Raw genomic sequence first — 23,843 nt, 5'->3', positions numbered from 1 at the left:
TCTGCTTACATATTCAACAAATACAGCGGTGTCAAAGTGATCAACTTTGGCTGGACTTGGGTACAAATCACTTTAGTACTGAATGCAGGGGTAGTGAAATATGGTTATCAATGTTATAATTATTGTAGGTATACAGGAAAGCATCAGGTGCTTAACCTGTCCCAAATGAGGGGGCCACCCTCAGTTCAAAGAACCTCATTAAGCCAGGGGCTTAAATGTCAGAGCCCTGTGAAAGTAAGAGGGCTGGGGATCCCCAGCCAGGAGACTGCATAATCTCATCAAGGGTTCTCCCTAGACTGGTTTAACCTGTTCCTCCCCACTGTTAAAAAAATAGAGCTAAATAGGATTCTTTAGGAGCCTCTTTGTTATGTTAAATACCCAATCAGAGCTGAAATCAGGTGTGGTAGGACTGTGTTTCTGCCCTGCCTGCTAAGAGCTAAAAATCACTGAGAGCTGAAATCACTTGAGATGAGGCAGTGTTTCTGCCCAGCCTGCAAGGGGCTGAAAATTACTAAGAGACTGATGTGCAGCAGTCACAGCAGAGAGGCAGGTGGCAGCAGAAGGTGACTGACAGTCAGCTGGTGAACGAGTGGCTGGTGCAGCAGAGAGGTGTGATAAGCGGCCAACAGGGCGGCTGGCAGAGAGGGGTGGCGAGTGAGTGCCTGAGCAGTGGAATGAGTAAGGTACCTCTTTACCCCCCACCCAGGGAGTGAGGTGAACTCTGCAGATACACCTCTGAACTCTGTCAGTGGGGTGCAGAGAAGGGTTGGGTACGTGAAAGGGACTTTTGGGTTGCTGGACTTAAGAACCTGATGGGAAAAGGACACTGTCCAATCTATTTGGGGGTGGGTCTTTTACTCATGGTTTATGTTTATGAACTCTGTTTGCAGTGTTTCCCAAATTAACGCCAAGTTACTTCCCTCCTTTTATTAAAAGTTTCTTTTCTACACTCAGATTCTGTGCTTGCAAGTGGAGAAGTATTGCCTCTCAGAGGTGCCTGGGGTGGTGTGTAAGTTTCCCAGGTTACTGGGTGGAGCCTCGAGCTGGTTCTCTGTTGTATCAATAGAAAAGGACCCCTAGATTTTGAACCCGGCCCTGGTTGCTGCTGGCTCCACCTGGTAGAAGGGTTACACAAGCTATTAGAGGAGATCCCTCATTTACAGGGACAGGACTGCAAACAAGCTGTGTTTTGAGTGAAGGTTTGCTGTTTTCAGTTCCCTGCCCAGTCATTTGCTATTTCCCCCCTTCAAATAATTTTGTTTACAGATATTGTATAAAGCCATTGCACAGGGACCAACGTGTGCTGAGCTGTAATCCTGGCTTTCTCTGCAGCCATAGGTAATACACAGCCTTTCTATCTAGAAACTTCTATGGGCCCCATCATAGACATGAATACATTTAGCCTCACAAACTCTGAGGAGCATTATTAGCCTCACTTTGCAGAGGAGGAACTGAAGTAAAAAGAAGATCAGTGACACGCCCAACATCACACAGGAAATCTGTGAACCAGGGCCAAGAAGTGAACCCAGGGGTTTCTTAAGTTCCACTCTAGTGCCTTACCCACAAGACCATCCTTATCTTCTCTGTGCCTTGCTTTCCCCATTGCTCAAGTTATTCTTCATAATTGATATTACTTAGCACTTAGAAACCCCAAACATGCATATAGTAAGAAACAGCCCTAGCCCCCAAAAAGCATACAATCTAAATAGACAGAAGAGACAAAGGGAGTGGGGGGAAAACAGACACAGAAGTGAGCCAGGAATAGAACCCAGTTCTTGAACAGTGATACCTACTTACTTCACAAGAGTGCTGTAAGACAATAACATAAAGTGCATGAAATATGTTAGTTCTAATAATACTTCATTGCCCCTCAGAACACAGTAAACTTTGGAAGGTCTCACAGCAGTCCAGGGCCTACCTGCGAGGCATGTTGTGTGCAGGGTGCTGTGTGGATTACTTTGTTAATATTTCTAAACCATGTTTTAGAAGATGAAAAAGTGATATACACATGCTTGATATATTGTTGTTATAACCCTGTGTTGTGTTCCTTCTGATTCTTCTAGACACTCATGTGAATCTTAAGCTCCCCAAGGAATAGACCTTAGAAGGAAACAAAAGTTACTTAAAGAAACAGTCACACGCTCCAGCACAGGAGATGGACTAGCCCTTCAGCCAGTGATATTTTGCCCTTTGTTCTACAAACAGTAAAGCACTCACTTTAGCACTGGAACCCAGCAACCAGGTTCCCATGAATACAAAATGACTGCATCAAAACAAGAAGGTGGCAGGGGTTTGCAACTTTAAAAGAAGTAGCCCTGTGTGGGCTTAGAATAGCGAAAGTATTTAAAGTTCTTAAGAGATGGGTTTACAAAAATGCAGAGGCTGTTTGAGTTGTCTGTTGATACCTCTTGCACTTTGGAGTATTGTTGTTAATATCCTGTTATACTTCCCTAATGGGAAAACTTCATACGCCACCAGTAACCAGCTCACCAACTACGTGTGGTATTTTGAAGGAATATGTTTCTCTGGTGTGATGGTAAGTGTCGGTTCTGTGGATTTTATTGAGTTGTAAATGCTAGTGCAAATGATGTTAGCACAATGACATCTGCAGGGATAACCCTGCAGCAAGGTGTGATTGCGTCATGATCTTGCTTTTAAAGGGGAGATGAATTATTTTAGCTAATTTTATAGGCAGCAAATTTGATCAACTTTAAAAATTAAGGGCACTGATCATGGACAGCTGAACAAAACTGGCACGTACGTGATTGATTTTTTGTTTTACATGATTTTGGGAGGTGAGTTTGCATGCTTTTTGTCACATAAGCAAAGCTTGTGCAGTAGTGTGTGGGAGGGGATTGGCTAACCATCTACTTGGGTTTGGAGTTATGCTAAAAATGAAATTCTTATATATGTAACTGCAAATCTGACTGCAGATGCTGTGCATATTATACCACGATGTGCTATGGCCACTAATCAATAAAGCTCTGCTGCTGTGTAAAAACTTAGACAAGTCAATCCATTACAGCCAGTGGAAGATCATGCACAGTAACTTTTTTCTAATAGATTTTTAATATTCTTATCTGTGGTAACATAGTCAAGGGTGCTGGAACAATTTGTATTGTGGGGTTGCTGAGAGCCATTGAACCAAACTGTAAACCCTGTATATGGTGAAAACCACTGCAAGGCAGGGGGTGCGGTAGCACTCGCACACCCTTAGTTCCTATGAACATAGTACACGATGTAAAAGCCACAGCCCTCTTATGTGTTTAGACAGGTACCTTATATTATTAATGTCAATTCTATTTGGTAGGGTCTTTCTGCATTAAAAAGGGAAAGATGTTAAATGAATAAAGATGAGACCTAATTTGGAAACTATCACTGTGTATGTTCTACATCAGTCTTTGAAAAATGTCAAACTTGTGGTGATCAGAGAAAATTTTCTGGAGGCCCAGAAACTCAAAAGGAGAAACACTAGTAAGCTGGAGGTTTGGGGAACACCAACCACAAAAATTAGAAATACCTTATATAGAGATTTCAAAACTTCCATTTAGCACTTTTCTATTTCAGAGCCCTTCATGGGAGTTCATGAGAGTTACCATTGTCCTCATTTTACAAACAGAGAATCAAATAGCAAGAGTTCAGGCTGTGCCTACACCAGAATATTTTTACTAAAATTTCCCATTGTAGTTACTATTGGTTCAGTTCCAATGGTGGGATCATCCATGAGAGTCCTAGTGTAGTTAGAAATCCAGCTGGCAGCTGGTATTTTAAGCAGATCTACACAACATGGTGCTTAAAATGCTGGTATTGCCAGCACCTTGTCTACATTAGCACTCCTCCTCTTACCTTCCCCATTCCTCCAACCCAGAGGGGCCATCCCTCCCTTCCTCATATGGCCCTTCCCATAGGCCCCACAACCCAGCTCCCCCACAGAGCAATGTCCAGAGTCCTGGTTTCTTCACTGAATCATCCTTGGATGTTTTTTTTAAATGTTGGAAACTATTATGATCTAAAGTCCAAGATTTACTTGGTGAAATTACTCAACCAATGCCAAATAACTTAACACTTTGAGAAAAGTCCTAAGCTGCATATGGAGGATTGGCAGAGAGAGAAGTGAAGCTCATTAGTTCTTTTCTGCAAAATTTCCAGTTATGTCTAACAAATACGGTAGCCCTGACTCTCCCTTGCCGTGCACCTGCAGCAGTCGTACACTTCTGTGCAAAGTGGGTGTAAAGTGCTACCAGTTCAGACTGGTGGCATTTTACACTTACTGTGCACGGGCAGGAGAGAATCAGGCGCAGTATCTCCAGTTATTTCCACTCATCTTACAGTCTCCCCCTTACAGATGCTTCTGTTAGCAGCACTTCTAATAACATTGGAGCGTGACACGTTCTATCAATGCTGCCAGAGCGAGAGCTGTAACAAAACATACAGGGTGAGTCTTTGTTTTGTCTTTTGTTTCTCTATTCAGCATTCATTCTGAGTTCCCCTCCTCCCCCATTTCCCCAGCCAAACCTTGACTCCCTCTTTATGGCTAGTTCCTTCCTCTCTCTGTATTAGGACAGAACCCTGGGTCAGGGTAGAGACAACCCCATGGGTTACCACTAGTCCAGTTGCTTCCTCCGACTGCACATGTGAAGTCCCCAGGAAACAAAAGAGTTGATAGCCTTGGAGTCTTATCTTTCAACTCTCTCCCCTGCTGAATTGCTCCTTCACCTCCTCACACCCCCTTCTTACATTTGGAAGTGATTAGATGGAAAATAAATAATCTGTAAATGCTGAGTGGGATGCAAACAAGTCTTATGAGTATTGTGGTGCCCTCCTGGCCTCCTACAATGTGTTTGCAAAAGTACAGCTTAAAAAACAATGGGAGTAAAACTGTCTTACCTCTGGAGAAATTTGGCATTTTCCCTGAGGACACAATCCCAAAAGAGAAAATGCTATTGCCAGGGATGGGTCTCCCTGTTGTCCTGATCCCATTTCCTATTGAATTTTGAACAACCATGCCTGTAAGGTACAAACCTGGCAAAGGAGCCAGGGCACATTGGTTGGTGGTTGGCTCTGCTTAGGTGACTAAGGGAAACCCCCATGCTGATAACATTTATTCTCTCTTCAATACAGAGTTTCATTTCAGTTGTGTTAGCCCTGCTTGGAATTGTTTTTTCTGGATACAGCATCATCATCTCTACTTTGGGCTTAGTGCAAGGCCCATTCTGCAATACGCCAGCTGGCTGGGGTTATATCTTCAAAGACACTGCAGGGGGGTAAGAAACATCTTTATATCTACTATAAGAAACTATACAGAAAAAAGATTAAAAGGTCCTTTTGGAGGAAATTTATAGATAAAAATAAATTTACCCATTATCACAGCATATGTATTTTCTTAGCTTTTAAAAATCTTTGCTCCACAATGAATACTGTATATTTCAAATTTGTTTCTGAGCAGAACACACAAAGGAAAAAAATTATTTGCATCTTTACAGAGAAAGTTTAATGTTCAGCTAATTCGGCTTATCTTCCAGTGAGACATCAAAGCTCCTAAGAATATGTCAAGTACAGATCTACAACCTGTGACTGCTTTGAATGCAGAAGTTTGAAACTGTCTCCTTTTCAAGGATAAGATTTTTTAATATGCAAATATTTCAAGTAAGATAAAGTCAAGTTCTTCCAACTTCCAGTGGAGTACACTAAGCATTGGACGAGTCATGAAATCCTAGATAGAAGAAGATGAAAAGCCAAATTCCTCAGCAAGTATGGGATTGTTCCCTAAAACAGTGGTTTTCAACCTTTTTTCGTTTGTGGACCCCTAAAAATTTTTGAACGGCGGTGCAGACCCCTTTGAAAATCTTAGTCTGCAGCCCCCCCAAGGGTCTGCAGACCACAGGTTGAAAGCCATGGCTCTAAAATATAGGAATTACTGACTTCAGTTTAGAGAAGAGACAAAAGAAGTGGATCCTTATACGCATGTGGTATATTCTCTGTTTTTAGGTTATGGTGACACCATTGAGATATGTACTAATAATGACAATGTTCTGTTTTTGTTTTGTTTTTTTAATTCATAAATAAAAAAGAGCCTGATTTGAACATGAAGGGCCAGATGCCAAGTGAGGGACTCTGGATTCAGCCCAAACTGTGTAATTTATTAATAGAGAAGAAATGGAGGCCAGCAAATATGATTACAGTGATGGTTCTTGGAACCAATAATAACACCATGCCATCTCCAGTATTGCCAACTCTCATGCTTTTATCACCACGCTAGTGATATGGGTTTTAAAAATCTGTTTGAAAGGTGCCAATGCAGGAATTTTCCCTTATTCACAATGGTCACCATCTCCCATTACTGTCAAGGAGGCTGAAGCCAGAAAGATGGCCTCCATGTCCCTGCAGTCTATCAGCATGTGGAAGTGAGGCTGCCCTTACTAAAGTAGGCTGCCACCTCCTACTGTGTTCAATGAGATTGAAGCCAAACCCACAGGGAAATGCCTGCCATTTTATGGTTCGGGGGAGAGGGGTGTGGACAGAACACAGGGGCAGTGAGGGGCAGCAGAGACACTGTGAAAGACGGATGGGAAGAATGAGGGGGAGCAGGAGGCACGTCTAGGGTGCAGGGGAGTGGAAAGGGGCCCCGGAAGCAGAGGGAGCAGTGGGATAGGGGGGTCCAAAGTGCTACCCTGTGTTGGGCAGAGAAGTCTTGTGGGGGGAGGGGTGTCAGGGAAGTGCTGCTTCTTGCTAAAGGCTAGATCAATCCTATATTGTTTGTACTGTGCCGTCATCACCTGTATGAATGGCTGATACAAGTTAGAAGTTCTTTGCTATGTAATCTGTAACTCATCAATTCTAAATAATAAAATAAATTCTATGTGCTAGTGTGAATCATGGTGCATTAATTGGGTCAGTGGTTCTCAAACTATTTATCATCCAGCCCTTCTTTTATCAAAGGGAATAAACTCGGAAGGGAGAGAGTCAAGACAGCAATAGGGGAACTGCCTATCTTCAGGGTGAGGAGAGGGTAAGTGGTGTCTCCATCTGAGCAGCCAGGGAGAGGTATGCAGTTGTGTGCATTAAAGGCTGACTTTTCAATCTGAAATTATCACACGTGGACGGAGAGGGACATCTGACTCACGGTTTCTGATCTCTTGAGGATGGCAATACTGCATCTCCTTCACGTTGTTATGATGATACAACAGAGAAGGTGAATGACATACTCTATAGGGCTAGCAGGGAGGCAGAGGGTGGCCTGAAGGCCAAATGGGAATAACAAACAGTGATACTCCCTTAGGCAGTGCCCTCAGTCACCACTCCATCCACTTGTCATAGTGAAATATTATTTGGGCATTGCTGATCTATGCTGGTTAAAAACCCCAACTTCGGTCAAACTATAATCAACTGCAGCTTGACTGGTACTCATGAAATAGAAGGGTTCTAAATGGTCTCTGTTTAAATTCAATTTGTATCATTAGCAGAAAATGCAGAACTTCTAACTAACACTTCCATGACAAAAATGCAGTGAAGTGAATGAAGAAGATGCATTCTGTGAACTCTGATCTGGATTCTGGGCTCAGTTACACCATTGTAAATCTTGAGTAACACCACAGGGTTTGATTGAGCTACTTAGGATTTACACTGGTGTAACTGAGACCAGAATTTGGCTCCAGGACATCAGAACAAACAGATTTTATTATTTTGTCTGATTACTGTTAGAATTATTATTATTGAGTGTTAAATTTCAAGGCATTAAACTGGTCTAATTTCCCCATTTTTCTGTTTCTCTGGTAGTTACCTCATTGCGTACAGTTCCTGGTCTCAGTGCACTGAACCTGCGCACGTAGTGGAATGGAACATCATTTTATTCTCTATTCTCATAGCCCTTAGTGGATTTCAAGTGATCATCTGCTTTCTCAAAGCGATGGCTGAATTAAAACAGATACTCTGTGGGACCTACTCCGTCTTTATACAGGTAACAAAAGACCTTGTGCCAAATCTTAGGGTGGAGTAAATCAGCATTGCTCCATCACTTCACTCAGATGACAATTTACATCAGCTGAGGATCTGGCCATTGGTTTTTATGAATTTGAAACATTACTTTCCTAATCTGATACCAGTCTTCGTAGTGAAGTGCATTTAACAACATATTATACTTTTCAAATTCATCTTGTCATTCCATACAACATGCAGGGATCCCAGGCTTCTCACTTAAACTCATCTTATTATATATGGAGATATACCTATCTCATAGAGCTGGAAGAGACCCTGAAAGGTCATTGAGTCCAGCCCCCTGCCTTCACTAGCAGGACCAAGTACTGATTTTGCCCCAGATCTCTAAGTGGACCCTTCAAGGATTGAACTCATAACCCTGGGTTTAGCAGCCCAATGCTCAAACCACTGAGCTATGGAACGTGGGGCTGTGAAGGTTAAATAAAATCACCCTGAAAATTAAACATCAGTACTTAATATATAGCGAATACAGGACTTCGGTGTCAGTGAAGAGTACTGAGCATCTACCTCCTTGGAACAAGTCCAAGTTTGTCTTTAACATCAAGTGGGTTTCATAGCTGAGAGAGTAAGAAACAACCTGGTGGGTTTTGGCACTCAAGAACTTGGCATGTATTTTATGTCACTGTGCACAATGTTGTTCTGTGGGACATATCAGCAGAGCCCTATTAAAATGACCAAGAAATCCCTGCTTCAGAAGTGAGGATTTAGCACAAAGGGCTCCTGGTCCACAACAACACTACAATAAAAAATAATGTTGAATGACCTTAGTTTAAATAGGTGGTGCCGCTAGTAGGCATTATGGTGTGAAATAACATTTTCAGCATGGCAGCCAGCAGTTATAAAAGTGTATGACATGTTTCATTGTCCGCTCTGGCGGCTGGGTAGAGCTGGACGTGCTAGCTCAAGAATGGCCATATTCATTAGGCTTTGGAAGCCTTTAGTGTTCTTATGCAGCCCCCAGGGCCGGCTCCAGGCACCAGGCAACCAAGCACATGCTTGGGGCGGCACCTGGTAAGGGGCGGCGGGGGGGAGCGCAGCGCGGTGCGGCATTCCGCGGGGGGGGGGGGTGCTCCGGCGGCACGGCGCTCGGCGGGGGGGCGGCACGGGCGCGGCGCTGGGGGGGGTTTCCGGCGGCGCTCGGCGGGGGCGGGCTCCGGCGGCGCGGCGCTCGGGGGGTTTCCGGCGGCGCTCGGCGGGGGGGGGGGCTAGGGGGACGGCGCTTTTTTTTGCTGCTTGGGGCAGCAAAAAAGTTAGAGCCGGCCCTGGCAGCCCCCAATGTTCATCGTGGGCAGATCATTCTGAACAGCCTTGAGGTTGTTTTGCTTTTATTAAACAGCAAATGATTGTCTTATCAAAATGCACTGGCAAGTGTTTCTAGAAGGGAAGAAAAACTCTAGCATGTTTCCCTTGGCCTATAAAGCAAAAGCATCTGCTGAAATAGGCAAAAAACACATTGGCTGAGCAGAAGTATAGAGAAACTACAAATCATTAGTTTTTCCTTTATGAAGTGTTGAAATCAACAGAATTTACATTAGTTACTAGAAGTGAAACAAAGGATGCCTGGAGTAAATGGAGTTAAAAATCCCCTTTTAACAGCCTGTAATGGGAATGTCACTGTTTCAGGGATTTGAACCCCAGCATAACACTCTGCTTGCTAGGGACTCAGGTAGGTAATAAACAGGTTTGATTCGCCTGGAGCCCCAATACTGCTCTCACTGAAGTCAATAGGAGCTTTGCTTCTGTCTTCACTGATGGCACAGTTGGGCGCCCGGTTTTACCCTGAGAAGCTCTGTTGATTTAGTATCATGTGGATGTTTCCATTGTGCAAATTGTAAGTTATACTGAGAATTAATGCTACAAGTCTCCTTGACTTCTTCCCATTTCCTTTGGCAGCCGGGGATTATCTGAATGTGGCAGAGAACGCTTCATTGCCAGCCCGGCTTCGCTCCTCCAGTGTTTACTGTTCTACATAGCAGATCTGTGGGTGCCATTAAAACTAATTTTCCACTGATTTCTTTTTCACACCCACTTCTCTCATGAGATGTACCTTTAGATTCACTTAAATGGTTTTTGATAGCTAAAAATGAAGCTCTCCCATGTTTTCTTTAAAACGAGAGCCATTTCTTAACCACAACCAATCCTGAAAGACAATGATAACTGTGTCTCGTTTGCTTTGCCATCCAGTTTGCGTTGTATGAGCGCTATGGAACTGCCTTCACAGAGAAATCTCTAGTTTTCAATAAAGAAAGTGCTGTAAAGCTGCCATGCTTTCATAGATTCCACTGTCTCGTCTCCTTATTTAGACTTTATAAATATTTCAGATGGTCTCCAAGGGCCTCAGTAAATCAAGGGGAGTCTTTCCATTGACATCAGTGTATAGGGTCAGGCCTCAATTTCTTGATCAGTAGAAAATTACTTGATTTTAAGGCCAGAAGGGATCTTCTACTAGCCTGACCTCCGGCATAACACAGGCCACAAACCTCACTCAAATATTTCTGCATTGCATCCCTAACTTCTTTTTCAGCTATAGCATATCACTTAGAAAAATATCCAGTCGTGATTTAAAGCCCCAGGTCAACTGCTTGGAAGGCAGCTATGCTCAACCTGTTATCACCAACATACCGAATAACAGGTTTTGGTTTCTTTATCTTTAGATACTCAGAGCCAAATAATCCCTTTAGAACATATTTTAGGAGAATTGCTAAAAGGGCTTGCCTACACAGCAGAGCAAAGCACACCAGAAGGGTCTCATTTGTAAAGCACACTAGTGTGTTTTACTCTAATTGCCCCATGTAGACCCTGCTGAATGCTGATGCACTTTAAAAAGGAACCTACTTCACATTAACACAGTCCTTTCTGAGCACACCAGTAGAGTCTATATGGGACAGTTAGAACGAGACACATTAAAGTGCTTTATAAATCACTCCCCCCTCATGTGCTTTGCCCGCACCAAGTAGACAAGCCCTTAGGACATTAAACCTTGTGAGCAAAAAAAAAAAAAAAAAAAATCTAGTTTACAAATACCTTTCTAAATACAGAGCTCATTACAGAGATGGGGGGAGATTTTGAGCCTATAAAAGTCAGCAGGAAAGGCATCATGCTCTGAAAAAGAATAAAGCAGCTCAAAGGGGATTGTCTGTGACTCCATGGGTAGGCCATTAAAATGCCTGAGGAGTTTTCGCTTGATAGATCAAATTTAAGTCTAGAACTCACAACCAGTTTGAGGTTTGTGCCTGCTTCTCAACAGTCTGTCCTGAGGTTGGTACTCATGCTCCTGAGACACTCTAGACAGCTTGACAGCTATAAGTTTAATTCCCATTAAATTCTACAGGAATTTTCCATAAAAGGAGGAATTACAGTAGAACCTCAGGGTTATGAACAGCTCAGGAATGGAGGTTGTTCGTAACTCTGAAATGTTTGTAACGCTGAACAAAACGTTACGGTTGTTCTTTCAAAAGTTTACAACTGACTTAATACAGCTTTGAAACTTTACTATGAAGATAAAAATGCTGCTTTCCTTTTTTTTTGGTCTCTGCTGCTGCCTGACTTGGAACTGGAAATACACAATGAGGTGTGTGGTTGACTGATCAGTTTGTAACTCTGGTGTTCGTAGCTGAGGTCTTATTGTAATTAGAGAGCAGAGGAATGGGATATACTTGGATAAAAGAGGGGGATTAAAAGAGCACCAGATGGATGGCCATTCTTAATGAGGGAAGAGACTTTGCTTCACACTGTAAGGGCTTGTCATCTTGTAGGGGTCTCAGTGCCTAATGTCACAAAGGATTTAGTCCCCTAGATCACGTTCCAAGGTGGAATGGGAGGTCAGAGGTGCATGGTGGAAAGGAATGTTGACAAAATGTGAAGCTGCCCACTTGGCATTTCCTTAGACCGGAACATTTCCCCCTAGACTAGAGTAACACTGGGGCACTGTTGTAGCAATCAAATATGTGAAGTTACAGGTGTTTGATTTCCACCCCCCCACCCCCAAATATTTATATCCAATGTGCAGAAAATAAAAACCTTTTCCAACCAAATGTCTTGTTTAATCTGGATTTCAACCCTAGATGCAATGGAATTGCTATTTTTTGGAGATTTTTTTTTTTTTTTAAAAGCTTCTTTTTTTTTAAGTTCTTGATGATTTAATCTTTGATTGTGAAATCACATGAGTGGTGTGTCTCAAGAACAGAAATCCCCAGCATGGCAAAGCCTTCATTAAGTAAAAGGCTCCTTTGTATTGGTGAAAGACAATAAACAAGGTATTCTGTTCAGACTGTGGGTTGATTAATGAGATAAGCCTGTATTATCTCCTTAAGCACACAGTGGCTATTGAGAGAGGGTTTATTGAATTGAGTGAGACCAGAAACTTTAAAGGACATTTACAGCAAATGGTTTACTGGTATCTTTTGAACACCGCCCTCACTCAAGCACTCTTGCAATTATTCTAAGTATGGAACAAAAAGACATGGGTTTGGCTGGGAAGAGACATGAGCAAGAGACGAGAAGATCATGAAGCCAGATAGGAGACCCATAAGCCATAGGAAACAATGATGTTATTTGTAGGTATCATTATGGTTTGTTTTAGCACCACTGAGAAGGATTGACTGTTTCTCACTGTGTGTGCAGTGCAGTATTGTTGTAGCCCTGTCCGGCCCAGGATATTAGAGAGGCAAGGTGGGTGAGGTAATATCTTTGATTGGACCCACTTCTGTTGGCGATAGAGAGAAGCTTATGCAAGAGCCCTTGTCTTTGTTTCTCACTTTGTCCCTCCAGCATGGTAACATCTTGTTGGTCCATATTTACTCTGTCAGAAGCTTCCATTTCACATCTGTGTAGTTTCAAACAAAGACGTTTGACTTTATTGCTCATGAAAAGAGCTGGTTTGACAGCTCTAGATAATGAAATCTTCTCTTTATCCACCGAATAGGCAGCAGCTATGCAAGCATCTCTCCATGCTGCCTTGGTAATGACCCTTACCTGTGTCAGGATCCTCTGGGGTCTAAGCTAAAACATAGGCCATCAGATGATAAACCAAGGCTGGATTTGGACTAATGACCTAGAGATGAAAGCCTCTCTAACCAATTACCAACCCAAAACTAGATCTTTGTAACTACTGCTAGCTCTGCCTGGTAGCTAAAACCCAACCTGCATTCTTCCTACTTTGTGCCTATTCCCCTATTCAATGTGATAACAGCAATTCTGAACTCCGAACATAGCTGGTAACTTTGTTGATGGTAGAGGAGGTAAAGTAAACATCTGTTTCAGACATGCCAAACCTGCGGAAAAAATGCTGAAGTTGGGCTTGGTTTTGGCTTAATTGGCTTGTGAGTTGCTTGTTGGCTAGTTTCTGGCTTGTTGCTTGTTGCTTCTTTTTTTTTATCAGCTCCCGGCAAGGGGGGGGGGCAAGCAGGGGCAAGAGGGGAGGGAGTCGGGGTGCACAGCAGGCCCACCACAGTCCCAGACTGCACGCTGGGGGGATCTAGTCACGTAGAGTGTTGGGGTTCTTGGGAATTGGCTTGTTTTGGCCTTGTTTTGAAATGGGATTAGCTTGATTTTTGGTTTATTGTGAAAGTCAGGGTGCTTATTTACCGCGTGAAAGTTGGCAACTGTGATCTGTTTATGCAGCTGCAGCATGTTGATTCTGCAGTGCTGACAGCAGAAAAAAATGGATCTAGGCCGGGAGAATGGACCTTAGAGTCAGCAAACAAAGTTGATATAATGCAGAAGAGAGTTGTTCCCTTGTGAAGAAAGTCCGCTGAACATAAAATGATACATGTGATACAGACTGCCCAAGTCTGCGAATAGACACAACAGGCCAAATTAATCCTGGTTGTAGCTCTAAAAAAGTTGCAAATTGCCCCCATTCATATAAATGGAGAAGTAACTCTGAAACCTAATGGTAAAAAAGCCAGCACAATTATTTGCTGCTGAGCCCTTTTGCAGGAATATCTGCCTCAGGTACATAGGTACAAAAATTTCTCCTTGAAATCAATGGAAGTTGTACCTGAAGGTAGATGGGCTCACATTGTCCAGTAATAGATCTCTATTGCCCCAGAGAGTCACAGTAAAACAAACTGAGTCAATGGAGAATCACTCACTAAGGCTAGATTGAAGATGTTTAGCACAGGCCAGGCCTGCATTGAGAGTAGGTCCCGATTTTATAGGGACAGTCCCGATTTTGGGGTCTTTTTCTTATATAGGGTCCTATTAACCCCCACCCCGTCCTGATTTTTCACACTTGCTGTCTGGTCACCCTAATTGAGAGTGAAGCAGAGCTCCACAGTGTCACACAGAACACCAGAATCACTCGGCTCCCAGAGCAACCCAGTGGGGAAGTCAGCTGGGTCTCAGCAGTGGAGATGTTCGGGGGGCAGGCTGGAGCCTGGACTCGATTTCCAGCCCTGCGGCGTGAACCCTACGAACCCAAGTCATCACTTGACCTATGCTTTGAAAGTTGCTGCTGCTTTTTTGCTGTGTACCATATGGAGAACTAGATAATGAATTCTACATTTAATACAGCTGTTATTTAAGGTATTTTGCAAAAAGCGAATTTGAGTATTTTATTTGTGTAAACATGGTCTGAATTCCTGTATAGCAGTGGTTCCCAAACTTTAACAGCCTGTGAACCCCTTTCACTAGTACGTCAAGTCTCATGAACCCCCTCTTAAAAATGAATATTTCCAGGGATTTTCTCCTTTACCTAAGTATAAATTATAAAAGCAGTGATCTTGGAAATATAAAATGTGTTTTGTGACATGCTTATTACACACTATTTATTATTAATTATTTATCATTACAGTATTTTTATTACATTATGAAAATGGCAACACTATTCCAAGATCTCACTTTCGTAGCTTGTATCACTTTGAATAAGCCTGTTATAAGACAAGGCTCCTATGTTTCGTCAAGGAGTATCAGATGTGAAACAGCATGAAGGTATTTAAGAAGCCAACTCAAAAGAGTTCCTCCTACACAAGCATTCAGGTCTTGAGCAGTCCAGGCAAACAGCGCACATTACAACAAAGCTTAAACTTGTTCTTCATAATAGTTTTAAAAACAATACTAGCTGCCTATTTAATTTTTAAAACAGCAAAAAATAGTCACCTCCCTTTCTGTTTCTTATAAGGAGTCTTGATGTTTAAATCTCCTCAGTGTGATAGATATGCTTGCTTTGATCTGCTTAGCTCTTGGAAGTCCAGGGGCTCCGGGCTGCTAGCCCCATGCTGCCTGGGGTCCCTAGGGACAGCTCTGTCTGCCATTAGGGATTTTTTGCCCCAAGAACCCCCTGTAACATTTCGCGAACCCCCAGGGGTTCACAAACCCCAGTTTGGGAACCACTGCTGTATAGCAATGGTAATTAAAATTGCTACTCTGCTCTTTCTATGAACAGTTCATGTAAAGCAATGTTTGGATTGGCATGTAATGAAAAAGGAACCTGCTGGGTTTACCCAATATACTGACTTGTAGACAATTTTCTGTCTGAAAGAGTATAAATAATTTTGGGCTTGTAATGTAGTAAAATAGCTTCTGATAAGATCTCATTTGAATTTTTTGGGCCTCTATGCATCCGAAGAAGTGGGTTGTAGCCCACGAAAGCTTATGCTCTAATAAATTTGTTAGTCTCTAAGGTGCCACAAGTACTCCTGTTATTTTTGTGGATACAGACTAACACGGCTGCTACTCTGAAACCTATGCAATGAGAAGTGCTGTTATTAAAGTGTGTGCTTGTGACTGTTTCTGCATGTGAAGGGAGATTTTCAAAAATGTCCAAATGACATACAGGGACGTGCGCAGGAATTTAAATTTGACCACTTTTGGAGGGGTATGTTCTTTGCCCCCGCCACCGCCCTGAGGCCCATGCCCCTGCTTGCCTCCTCTTTTGCACACCCCGGTGACATAAAAGCACAAGAGCCATGGGACTGTCACTTAAGTGCTTTTGGAAAACACACTTGGAGCTCCCACTTTTGTGGGATTTTCATTCAACAGGTGCGTGTACAAATTTTGCAGGGCCAAACCTTTGAAAATGTAGATTTAGATTAATCCATTAGGTCAGACAATCTTGACCATTCTGTACATACTTTGTATCTTGCAGTTATAAGCTATCCTGCACACGGGCTATGTGTTATGCTCCTTGTCATTGCAGAATTGTTTTTTTCCTTTCTTTTGAAAATAATAAGAACAAAAGATATAGCCCTCCTCCCCCATGGAAAGGTCACAGGGGAAAGAATGGGTCCAGAAAACCCTGGGACATTCAGTTCATGGACTTCACAACTATATTTCTTCTGGGACAGAGTAGTTTAAGGGCCCACACTCCCAACTCCAAATATTCTGGGCAATCACGAGGAAGGGAAACTCTAGTTTTCCCCCACGGCAGAATAGCTCCTGCAGGGGCTGTTTTCCTGTTAGCTAGCTATTCTCAACCCTGCACAAACCCACATCTTTTGGGAATTGTAGTCATGAAATGTAGGTTAATGCTACTGTAGGTATTAGTGCCACATTAATGGAGGGGTGGTGCTGTGCTCAAATATCAGCTGCCACCTGCAGGGGACCAGGTCCTTCCCCTAACAATTCTTTCCCCCACTCTCTCCACAAGACCCTGGGCTATAGAGTCCCAGCCCTATAAAGGGGAGGAAGAGGAGCTTCCATAGGTTCAAAAGGAGTAGGGGGGCCTACAGCAGAATCATTGCCCCCACATGAGCAACCCAAAGATTCTGGCTCTCTTCTATTGCATTACTGAAGAAAAGCACAGGGTCGATGGTGTCAAAATGAAAACAGATGCCAGTTTGGAGCTTCCCCCAATATTCTAGGAATAAAATTAGGAATAAAACTAAGAGGAAAAGCAAAGAGTTTACTTAGATGACATAGGAACTAAATGAGTTCAGAGTCACTGTGATCATTGAGGGTTCCTTTAAATCAGAAACACTTGAAAATTGATCCACAAAATTTATCATCTGGATTGCACATAAACTAATGTGCATGAATATCAGATTGGTTAAAAGAAAAAAAAAGAACGAAGGAACTGTCTTGCCTACTTTACATCACCTGAGTCAATTTAGTTACTGGAATCCAAATGTCTGTTTACTCTGACAACATAGGGACGTTGTGCAACCTTTTCTTTTGTTGATCAAAGCATATTGGGGTGGGGGGGGTGGGAGGGGAACTGATCTTATAAAGGGACACAGTGTTGGTCTCATGTTTTACTCCATCATTCCAACAAGGTTTATGACTGCAAAATGAAGCTGTTCTTACTAAGCTGCTTGCTGGCTTGTTGTGGTTGCCAAGTCTGGGCAGTGAGCCGAGAGTATTACATTGGGATTACAGAGACCACTTGGAACTACGCACCTGGGAATAAAAATATAATATCTGGGCAGCTTTTTTCAGAAGAAGAGTAAGTAACACTCAGTTTGTGCTAACTACATATAAATGCTCTTGACTTTACAATAATGGTTGGTGTAGACACTGCTGGTTTAGGACCTGATCCAAAGCCCATTGAAGTCAATGAAAAGATTCCCATTGCTCTGAATGGCCTTTGAATCAGGCCCTTATTCCTAGTAATTTACTACAGGTCTTGCAAGAGGTCTTCTGTTTTTCCTAACATGTTAATAATTCATTTGTATTTATGGAAGAAGAGCCTCTCAGTTGACTAGGCACCCATTCACATAAGCAAAACTCCCATTGGAATACAGTGCGATTACAACAGATGCTTTGCTGATTAAGGATGGCAGGATCAGGCCCTGAATGTCTAATGATGTGTAATTTTGATCTGTCAATAAATAGATAAGATGCTGTGTGTTCATATGTTTATTTAAAGGTAAGATTTTTTTTTTTTTTTAATGGTGGCTGTGGAAACTCAGAATTTTACAGCACTGAAGCTGTGCTATTCAGCTCTCTCTAAGCTTTGGCTATTTTAGTTAATTCCATTTGTACAGTACTGAGATATGCATCATTGGTTTAATTTCACATTATTTTGTTCACAATTCCTTTTCCACAGTAGATGTTTCTTCTGTTGATTCATTTTTAACATTGAGACTGTTCTTTCTGTCTGCCAGTACAATGGAATCCTGTTCCTGTATGTGACATCAAAATGCTAAGAGACCAAGATCAATCACTGTACAAGTAGGAGAGAAACTAACTGCAGATCCTGCAGTAAGCTCTGCATGGGCAGACCCTTGCATTCCTCCAGAGAGGGGCTTCCTGTGGACACAGGGTTCCACACACACAGGGCTCACTGCAAGATCAGGGCCTTAGTCTGTGCTAGTGAAAAAGATACGAGAGAAAGCGTCTATTCAAAAAGAGAGATAATTCATGAAGAGGGGAAACGGAAAAGCATCTCAGAAGGAGAGGAAATGGAAGTAGGAGTATTAAGAAGTCTATTGTAAATAGATTTTGCAGACTGTTTTAAGAATCTGGTGTATTTTGTTGGCAACCCCCTGACATTTGCTGCATGTTTCTTCTGGAGCACCTTTAATTCCTATGTTTAATGGCTTCACAATTTTGCTGGAGGTTTTCTGCTAAGGCCATAAGAGTTTCTGCACTATTCAGTTTTAGAATTACATTGTAGTGTAGAAAAAAAACATTTGTTTCTCACATGGCACAGACACTTTGGTATTATTCATGAAGTGAACATTATTCATGAAGTGATGAGTTAGATAAGAGTAGCACAAGACATGCAATAGTTGGTAAGATGATTACACACAGATGTGTAAATCAGCCATAAGTGTGAGAATACATCTCACTCACATAACTACATCTGGAACCTAAACAGTCTCTGAAATAAAAGAACCCACCAGCTGCAGGTCAGCAACAAACTGCTTCTTTAGTAAGTTGTTTTTGCCATAGAGACAAGGACTTAATATGGTTACTACCATCCCATATTTTGTAATGTACATAGACCATTATGATGGATTATTTGACACAGTCATTCAGAATCTTAGTATATAGGATTACAAGCTACTTCAATTGTAGACTCTATGAGGGAGTGACCATCTTTTTGTTCAGAGGCTAACACAAGAGGCAGTACTGCCATACAAATAATATTAGTACATATAATACACATGCTTTCAATATTCAGTCCTGTTTTAATGAGAGAAGGGATACTTAGAACCATAGGTAGATTATTAGGGTTGGAAGTGACCTTAGGAGGTCATTGAGGCTAACCCCCTGCTCAAAGCAGGACCAAGCTCCAGACAGATTTTTGCCTTAGATGCCTAAACTCCCCCCTCAGGGATTGAGCTCACAGCCCTGGGTTTAACAGGCCAATGCACAAACCACTGAACTAAGCTTTCACCTACTTCTGCAAGGTCTGGAAACTTTCACTACAGATCCTGAGACTACGTCAAATTTCTCTGTTTTTACATTTTGCTGTAAACTTGAAACCTCACACTAAGTTCACAGAGAACTTTATGAACCTTCCAAAAGCACCTGGGCATGTTTATGGTTTTAGCCTTGAAACTGAGTGCAACTCAGCAGTTTTGGCTGAGTTTTCATTTGTGTTTTTTGTTTGAACCACAGCAAATATCAGGGGTTGGGAGCTCCAGCTGAAGAAAAGGCTAGCACAAGTACAGCAATGCAGCATCAGCACTGGCTAGGAGCCCAAGTCCTCATGAGGAATTTAAACTGGCTATAAACTATGCAATGAACTGAGCCATACTGACACAAGCACGTGGAATGATTTCATGCTCCTAATTGATAAATATAAATCTCAAAAAGTCTGACATCCTAGAACCATGGGGCTGTAAACTCATGCATATTTGAAGAGTGACATCCGCAATTTCACTGTCAGTCACCCTCTGAGACATTCGCCACCTTCATTTGTCAGAAGAACAGTACTGTACTCTGTTCCCTCTATCCCAAGTGGGCTGAAGAGTAGGGGTGTTAAAAAGAGATCAGAGATCATCAAATCAGATAGAAAAAAGATGAATCAAAAAAGAAAATGAGGAAACTTTCTTTTGGGGGTTTTGGTGGAAGCGTTCAAATTTTTTCACTCTAAACAACGTCCCTTCTTCAGACATAACCCCCATGGGATACTATCAATCAGTCTCATTCTCTTTCTAAGAAGCTGTTAGGCATGAAGCATGAAGCCAGTGATCCAACAAACAGCTGGATGGGAAATGGAATGCGAGTAAATGGTCTGGAGTCTGAAGAGCAAAATGCTGAGCAGTGCTGTCAGATGACGCATTTGCACTCCTCTTATTTGCTTTGTGACAAACTACAGAGGACCAAATCCATCCCTGGTATAAATCTACTCAACTCAGTAGAGTTATATTTGTGATGAATTTGGCTCATCATGTCTTCCATTTCATTTTCAACTGCTCCTTAACTCTCACTCTTTTCCTGAACCCTCAGGCTATGAGGCTGTGTTTTTATGAACCCTATTATCTATTAGGGGAGAGAAAGAAAAGAACACAATGCAGCTATCAACAGGAAGACTTACAAGTAAACACTAATTATTTATACAGTCCAAGAAGAGCCATAACATGCTCCCTGATTATAATTTGTGTCTGGCAAAGCTTCCTGAAATCTGACTTCCAGTAACTCAGCCTCTTGCACTGAGTCTGTGCTCTCCAAATTACACAGAGCTCCTTATCAGTCCTTTGAAGCCATGTGGCTGACAGACTGAACAAACTGTGCCTACCCAGGGTTCAGCCCCACACTAAATGCTTTGGATTTTGTACAAGCAAATTACACATAGGAGTAGAAATCAGAGGAATTTTGAACTTCAGAATGTCAAACAATGTTTTCCTAATTAGGGGGTTGATTCCTCACAGAATAATCCTTACTCCAGCAATTAGTCCTTTTGAAACAACTAAGGCAATTGATGTGAGCAGTCATTACATGGGCTATAGGGGTCGCATGATTTGGCCTAAATATCCTAGTTAACAATATTAGCACCATGTTGACAATCATGTAATCAAACATGAGTCAGTGCTAGCAGTTTCCCTGGCCATTGTAGACAGGGACTTTTTAAAAATAAACTTGCTTGCTTGCTTCCCCTTCCACCCACCACATTGAAGTCTATGGCAAAACTCCTGCCAACTTCAATGATGATAGGATCAGTTTTCTTTCAATTGTCACACCTTCTCTGTGTGTGCCAGGCTCACTCATTCTCAAAGCCAGTCTACACTGAAACAAGTTTAGGTTTTATACCATCTCTCCAGTCATACTAACTTGGATGATTTTGCAAAAAACAAAACAAAACAAAGAAACAAACAAACAAACAAACAAAAAACTAGGGGCAGCTTGGATCTGGCTCCTATTTAATATAAGCTATCAAAGCTCAAGGAGAATTAGTTAAAAGGTTTTGAATCATCTCTAATAAAATGGGGAACCTGCAAAAGGGCATCTTCCTTTTAAAACTCACAAATTCAAAGGGCACAGTCCTGCAGTCCTTATTCAGTGGAGCCAACAGGAGTGAATTTAAGAGTACATAAATGCTAATACTTGCATCACATAAACAACATCCAATTGAGCCAAAATTTCCCCAGCTATAGTCAGTAATCTCGTCTGTAAATATCTGACCCAGGCCAGTACTTAGGGAGATAGAACTATAGTTCTCCCTGACTAGCACAGCCTGTATCAGCCACCTCAATAAAGAATATCCTTAATGTTCTTTCTATACCTGAGTAATATCTCTTCTCCACTTCGAGGGACTCTATAGCCACCATAACTTAATAATGGAAGTAACAGTTTTATCATTTGTAATGAGATTTAAAGAAATTAAGGTATATATGTAATGTGTTATTTCAATAAAATGTATGCGCTTTCAATATAATTTGTGAGCGACATATACACTGTATTTACGGAAACGTAAGAAGAGATGGAGCCAAACACCCTTGTATTTATATTCCTGCATGGGATAAGGAGCTGCAGGATTTTTTTCTTAGCCAAGTTTTGCTTTAAGGTAAAATAACCCATTTCAGTTTAAAATTCAAAATTAATTTAACATATATTCAAAAAAGTTTTGAAAACCATCCCTTGTTTACTTTGTCTATGTATGAAGAACTCAGAATATACCAAATGATACTATCATCCCTCTACGAACTGCAGGTAGAAAAATCTGTCATAGGCTACATCTACACTACAGGGGGGGGTCGATTTAAGATACGCAAATTCAGCTACGCGAATAGTGTAGCTGAATTCGACGTATCGCAGCCGACTTACCCCGCTGTGAGGACGGCGGCAAAATCGACCTCCGCGGCTTCCCGTCGATGGCTCTTACTCCCACCTTCGCTGGTGGAGTAAGAGCGTCGATTCGGGGATCGATTGTCGCGTCCTGACGGGACGCGATAAATCGATCCCCGAGAGGTCGATTTCTACCCGCCGATTCAGGCGGGTAGTGTAGACCAGGCCTCAGTATCAAATGTTTAGTCTCTCCCTTATTTAGGTTGTGAGCTCTTTGGTGCAGGAACTGTCTTTTTGGTATGTATTTGTACATTATCTAGTCAATGGGACCCTGATTCATGATTGGGGCTTCTGGGTGCTATCACAATACAAATAATATCATCCCTGGCATTTTAACACATTCTTTTTCAAGAATCTGTGTATTCTGACAGGGCTATGTTTGTTTTCTCTGCAGACAGGCCAGAGTTTTTCTCCAAAGAGGCCCGGACAGAATAGGAAGCACTTACAAAAAAGCTGTCTACAAACAGTTCACTGATAACTCCTTTAAAAAAACAGTTGAGAAGCCTGACTGGTTGGGGTTCCTAGGCCCCATTATCAAGGCAGAAGTTGGAGATTCCATTATCGTCCACTTGAAAAACTTGGCTTCTAGATCCTATACTCTTCATCCACATGGTGTGAAATACACTAAAGAAAATGAAGGTAAATTTCAGCTGATTCTGTCCAGATTTTAATCAGTACTTCAAAAGTCTCATTGACTTCAGTGGGATTCCTTCTAGCAATGAAGACTGCTCAAGTAAGTAAAGGTTACAGAATTAGGATTTAAGAGAGGATTTAATCAAAAGAAGATAGGATTCAATTAGGGACATTTCTGAGATCACGGAAGGTTTTTCAAGGGCCAAAATATGAAATGAATAAGAACCCACTAAAGTCTTATCAATCTGCAAAGAGGACAATTTTTGATCAACACTTCAGCAAACAAGGTCGATAGGTGAGACACAGGGCTACTAAGGTAATTTGAAGAAAATTGATGTTAACATGAAAAAGAGATCATTAAGCAATGATAAACACCTCATGCATGGACACTAAATGGAAACCCATTTAAACTTCAAATAAAAATACAATGTGAATTTTATTTCTTTAATATGAAATGATAAAGGTATAACTAAAGACATTTCTAGAAGTTACTGTACATTACATAGATTTATAGGGCAAAATCCTGCAGGAACACTGCAGTGACTTTAATGCGACCAGTGCTTATTGTGACAAAGTTCCTCCTCTAACTTGGTGGGTCCTGCACTTATTGGCGGATTTTCTTGCCTCAGAGATTCACCATGTGGGTTGGGGAACAGCCCAGAGACCTTCCCCTCTGGAAGAACCCACAGTCCAGGTCAATTGGGAGGTTTGGGGGGAACCCGGGCCCGTCCTCTACTCCGGGTTCCAGCTCAGGGCCCTGTGGACTGCAGCTGTCTATAGTGCCTCCTGTAACAGCTGCATGACAGCTACAACTCCCTGGGCTACTTCCCCATGGCCTCCTCCAAACACCTTCCTTATTCTCACCACAGGACCTTCCTCCTGGTGTCTGATAACGCTTGTGCTCCTCAGTCCTCCAGCAGCACACCCTCTCACTCTCAGCTCCTTGCGCCTCTTGCTCCCAGCTCCTCACACTCGCACCACAAACTGAAGTGAGCTCCTTTTAAAACCCAGGTGCCCTGATTAGCCTGCCTTAATTG

The 23,843-nt window shown here is 42.1% G+C and overlaps 2 protein-coding genes across 2 annotated transcripts in view; both read left to right on the top strand.

Annotated features, from left to right (window-relative positions):
• The first annotated feature begins 2,157 nt into the window (after positions 1-2,157).
• On the top strand, positions 2,158-10,256 carry LOC135883831 (transmembrane 4 L6 family member 18-like). Its single transcript, XM_065411087.1, has 5 exons — positions 2,158-2,536; positions 4,346-4,435; positions 5,122-5,264; positions 7,777-7,957; positions 9,889-10,256. The coding sequence occupies exons 1-5, from the start codon at positions 2,360-2,362 to the stop codon at positions 9,901-9,903; spliced, it is 606 nt and encodes a 201-aa protein (XP_065267159.1). The 5' UTR covers positions 2,158-2,359; the 3' UTR covers positions 9,904-10,256.
• A 6,969-nt stretch (positions 10,257-17,225) lies between these two features.
• Positions 17,226-23,843, top strand: part of CP (ceruloplasmin) — a 36,261-nt gene continuing 29,643 nt past the window's right edge. Inside the window, exons 1-2 of the mRNA XM_065411465.1 lie at positions 17,226-17,380; positions 22,568-22,812. Coding sequence (XP_065267537.1) covers positions 17,226-17,380; positions 22,568-22,812 — 400 coding nt within the window. The remainder of the gene's footprint in view (positions 17,381-22,567; positions 22,813-23,843) is intronic.

This window comes from Emys orbicularis, chromosome 9, assembly GCF_028017835.1.
Source record: "Emys orbicularis isolate rEmyOrb1 chromosome 9, rEmyOrb1.hap1, whole genome shotgun sequence".
NCBI lineage: Eukaryota > Metazoa > Chordata > Testudines > Emydidae > Emys > Emys orbicularis.
The sequence above is the reverse complement of the archived record's forward strand: the minus strand, read 5'-3'. Positions and strand labels throughout refer to the sequence as shown.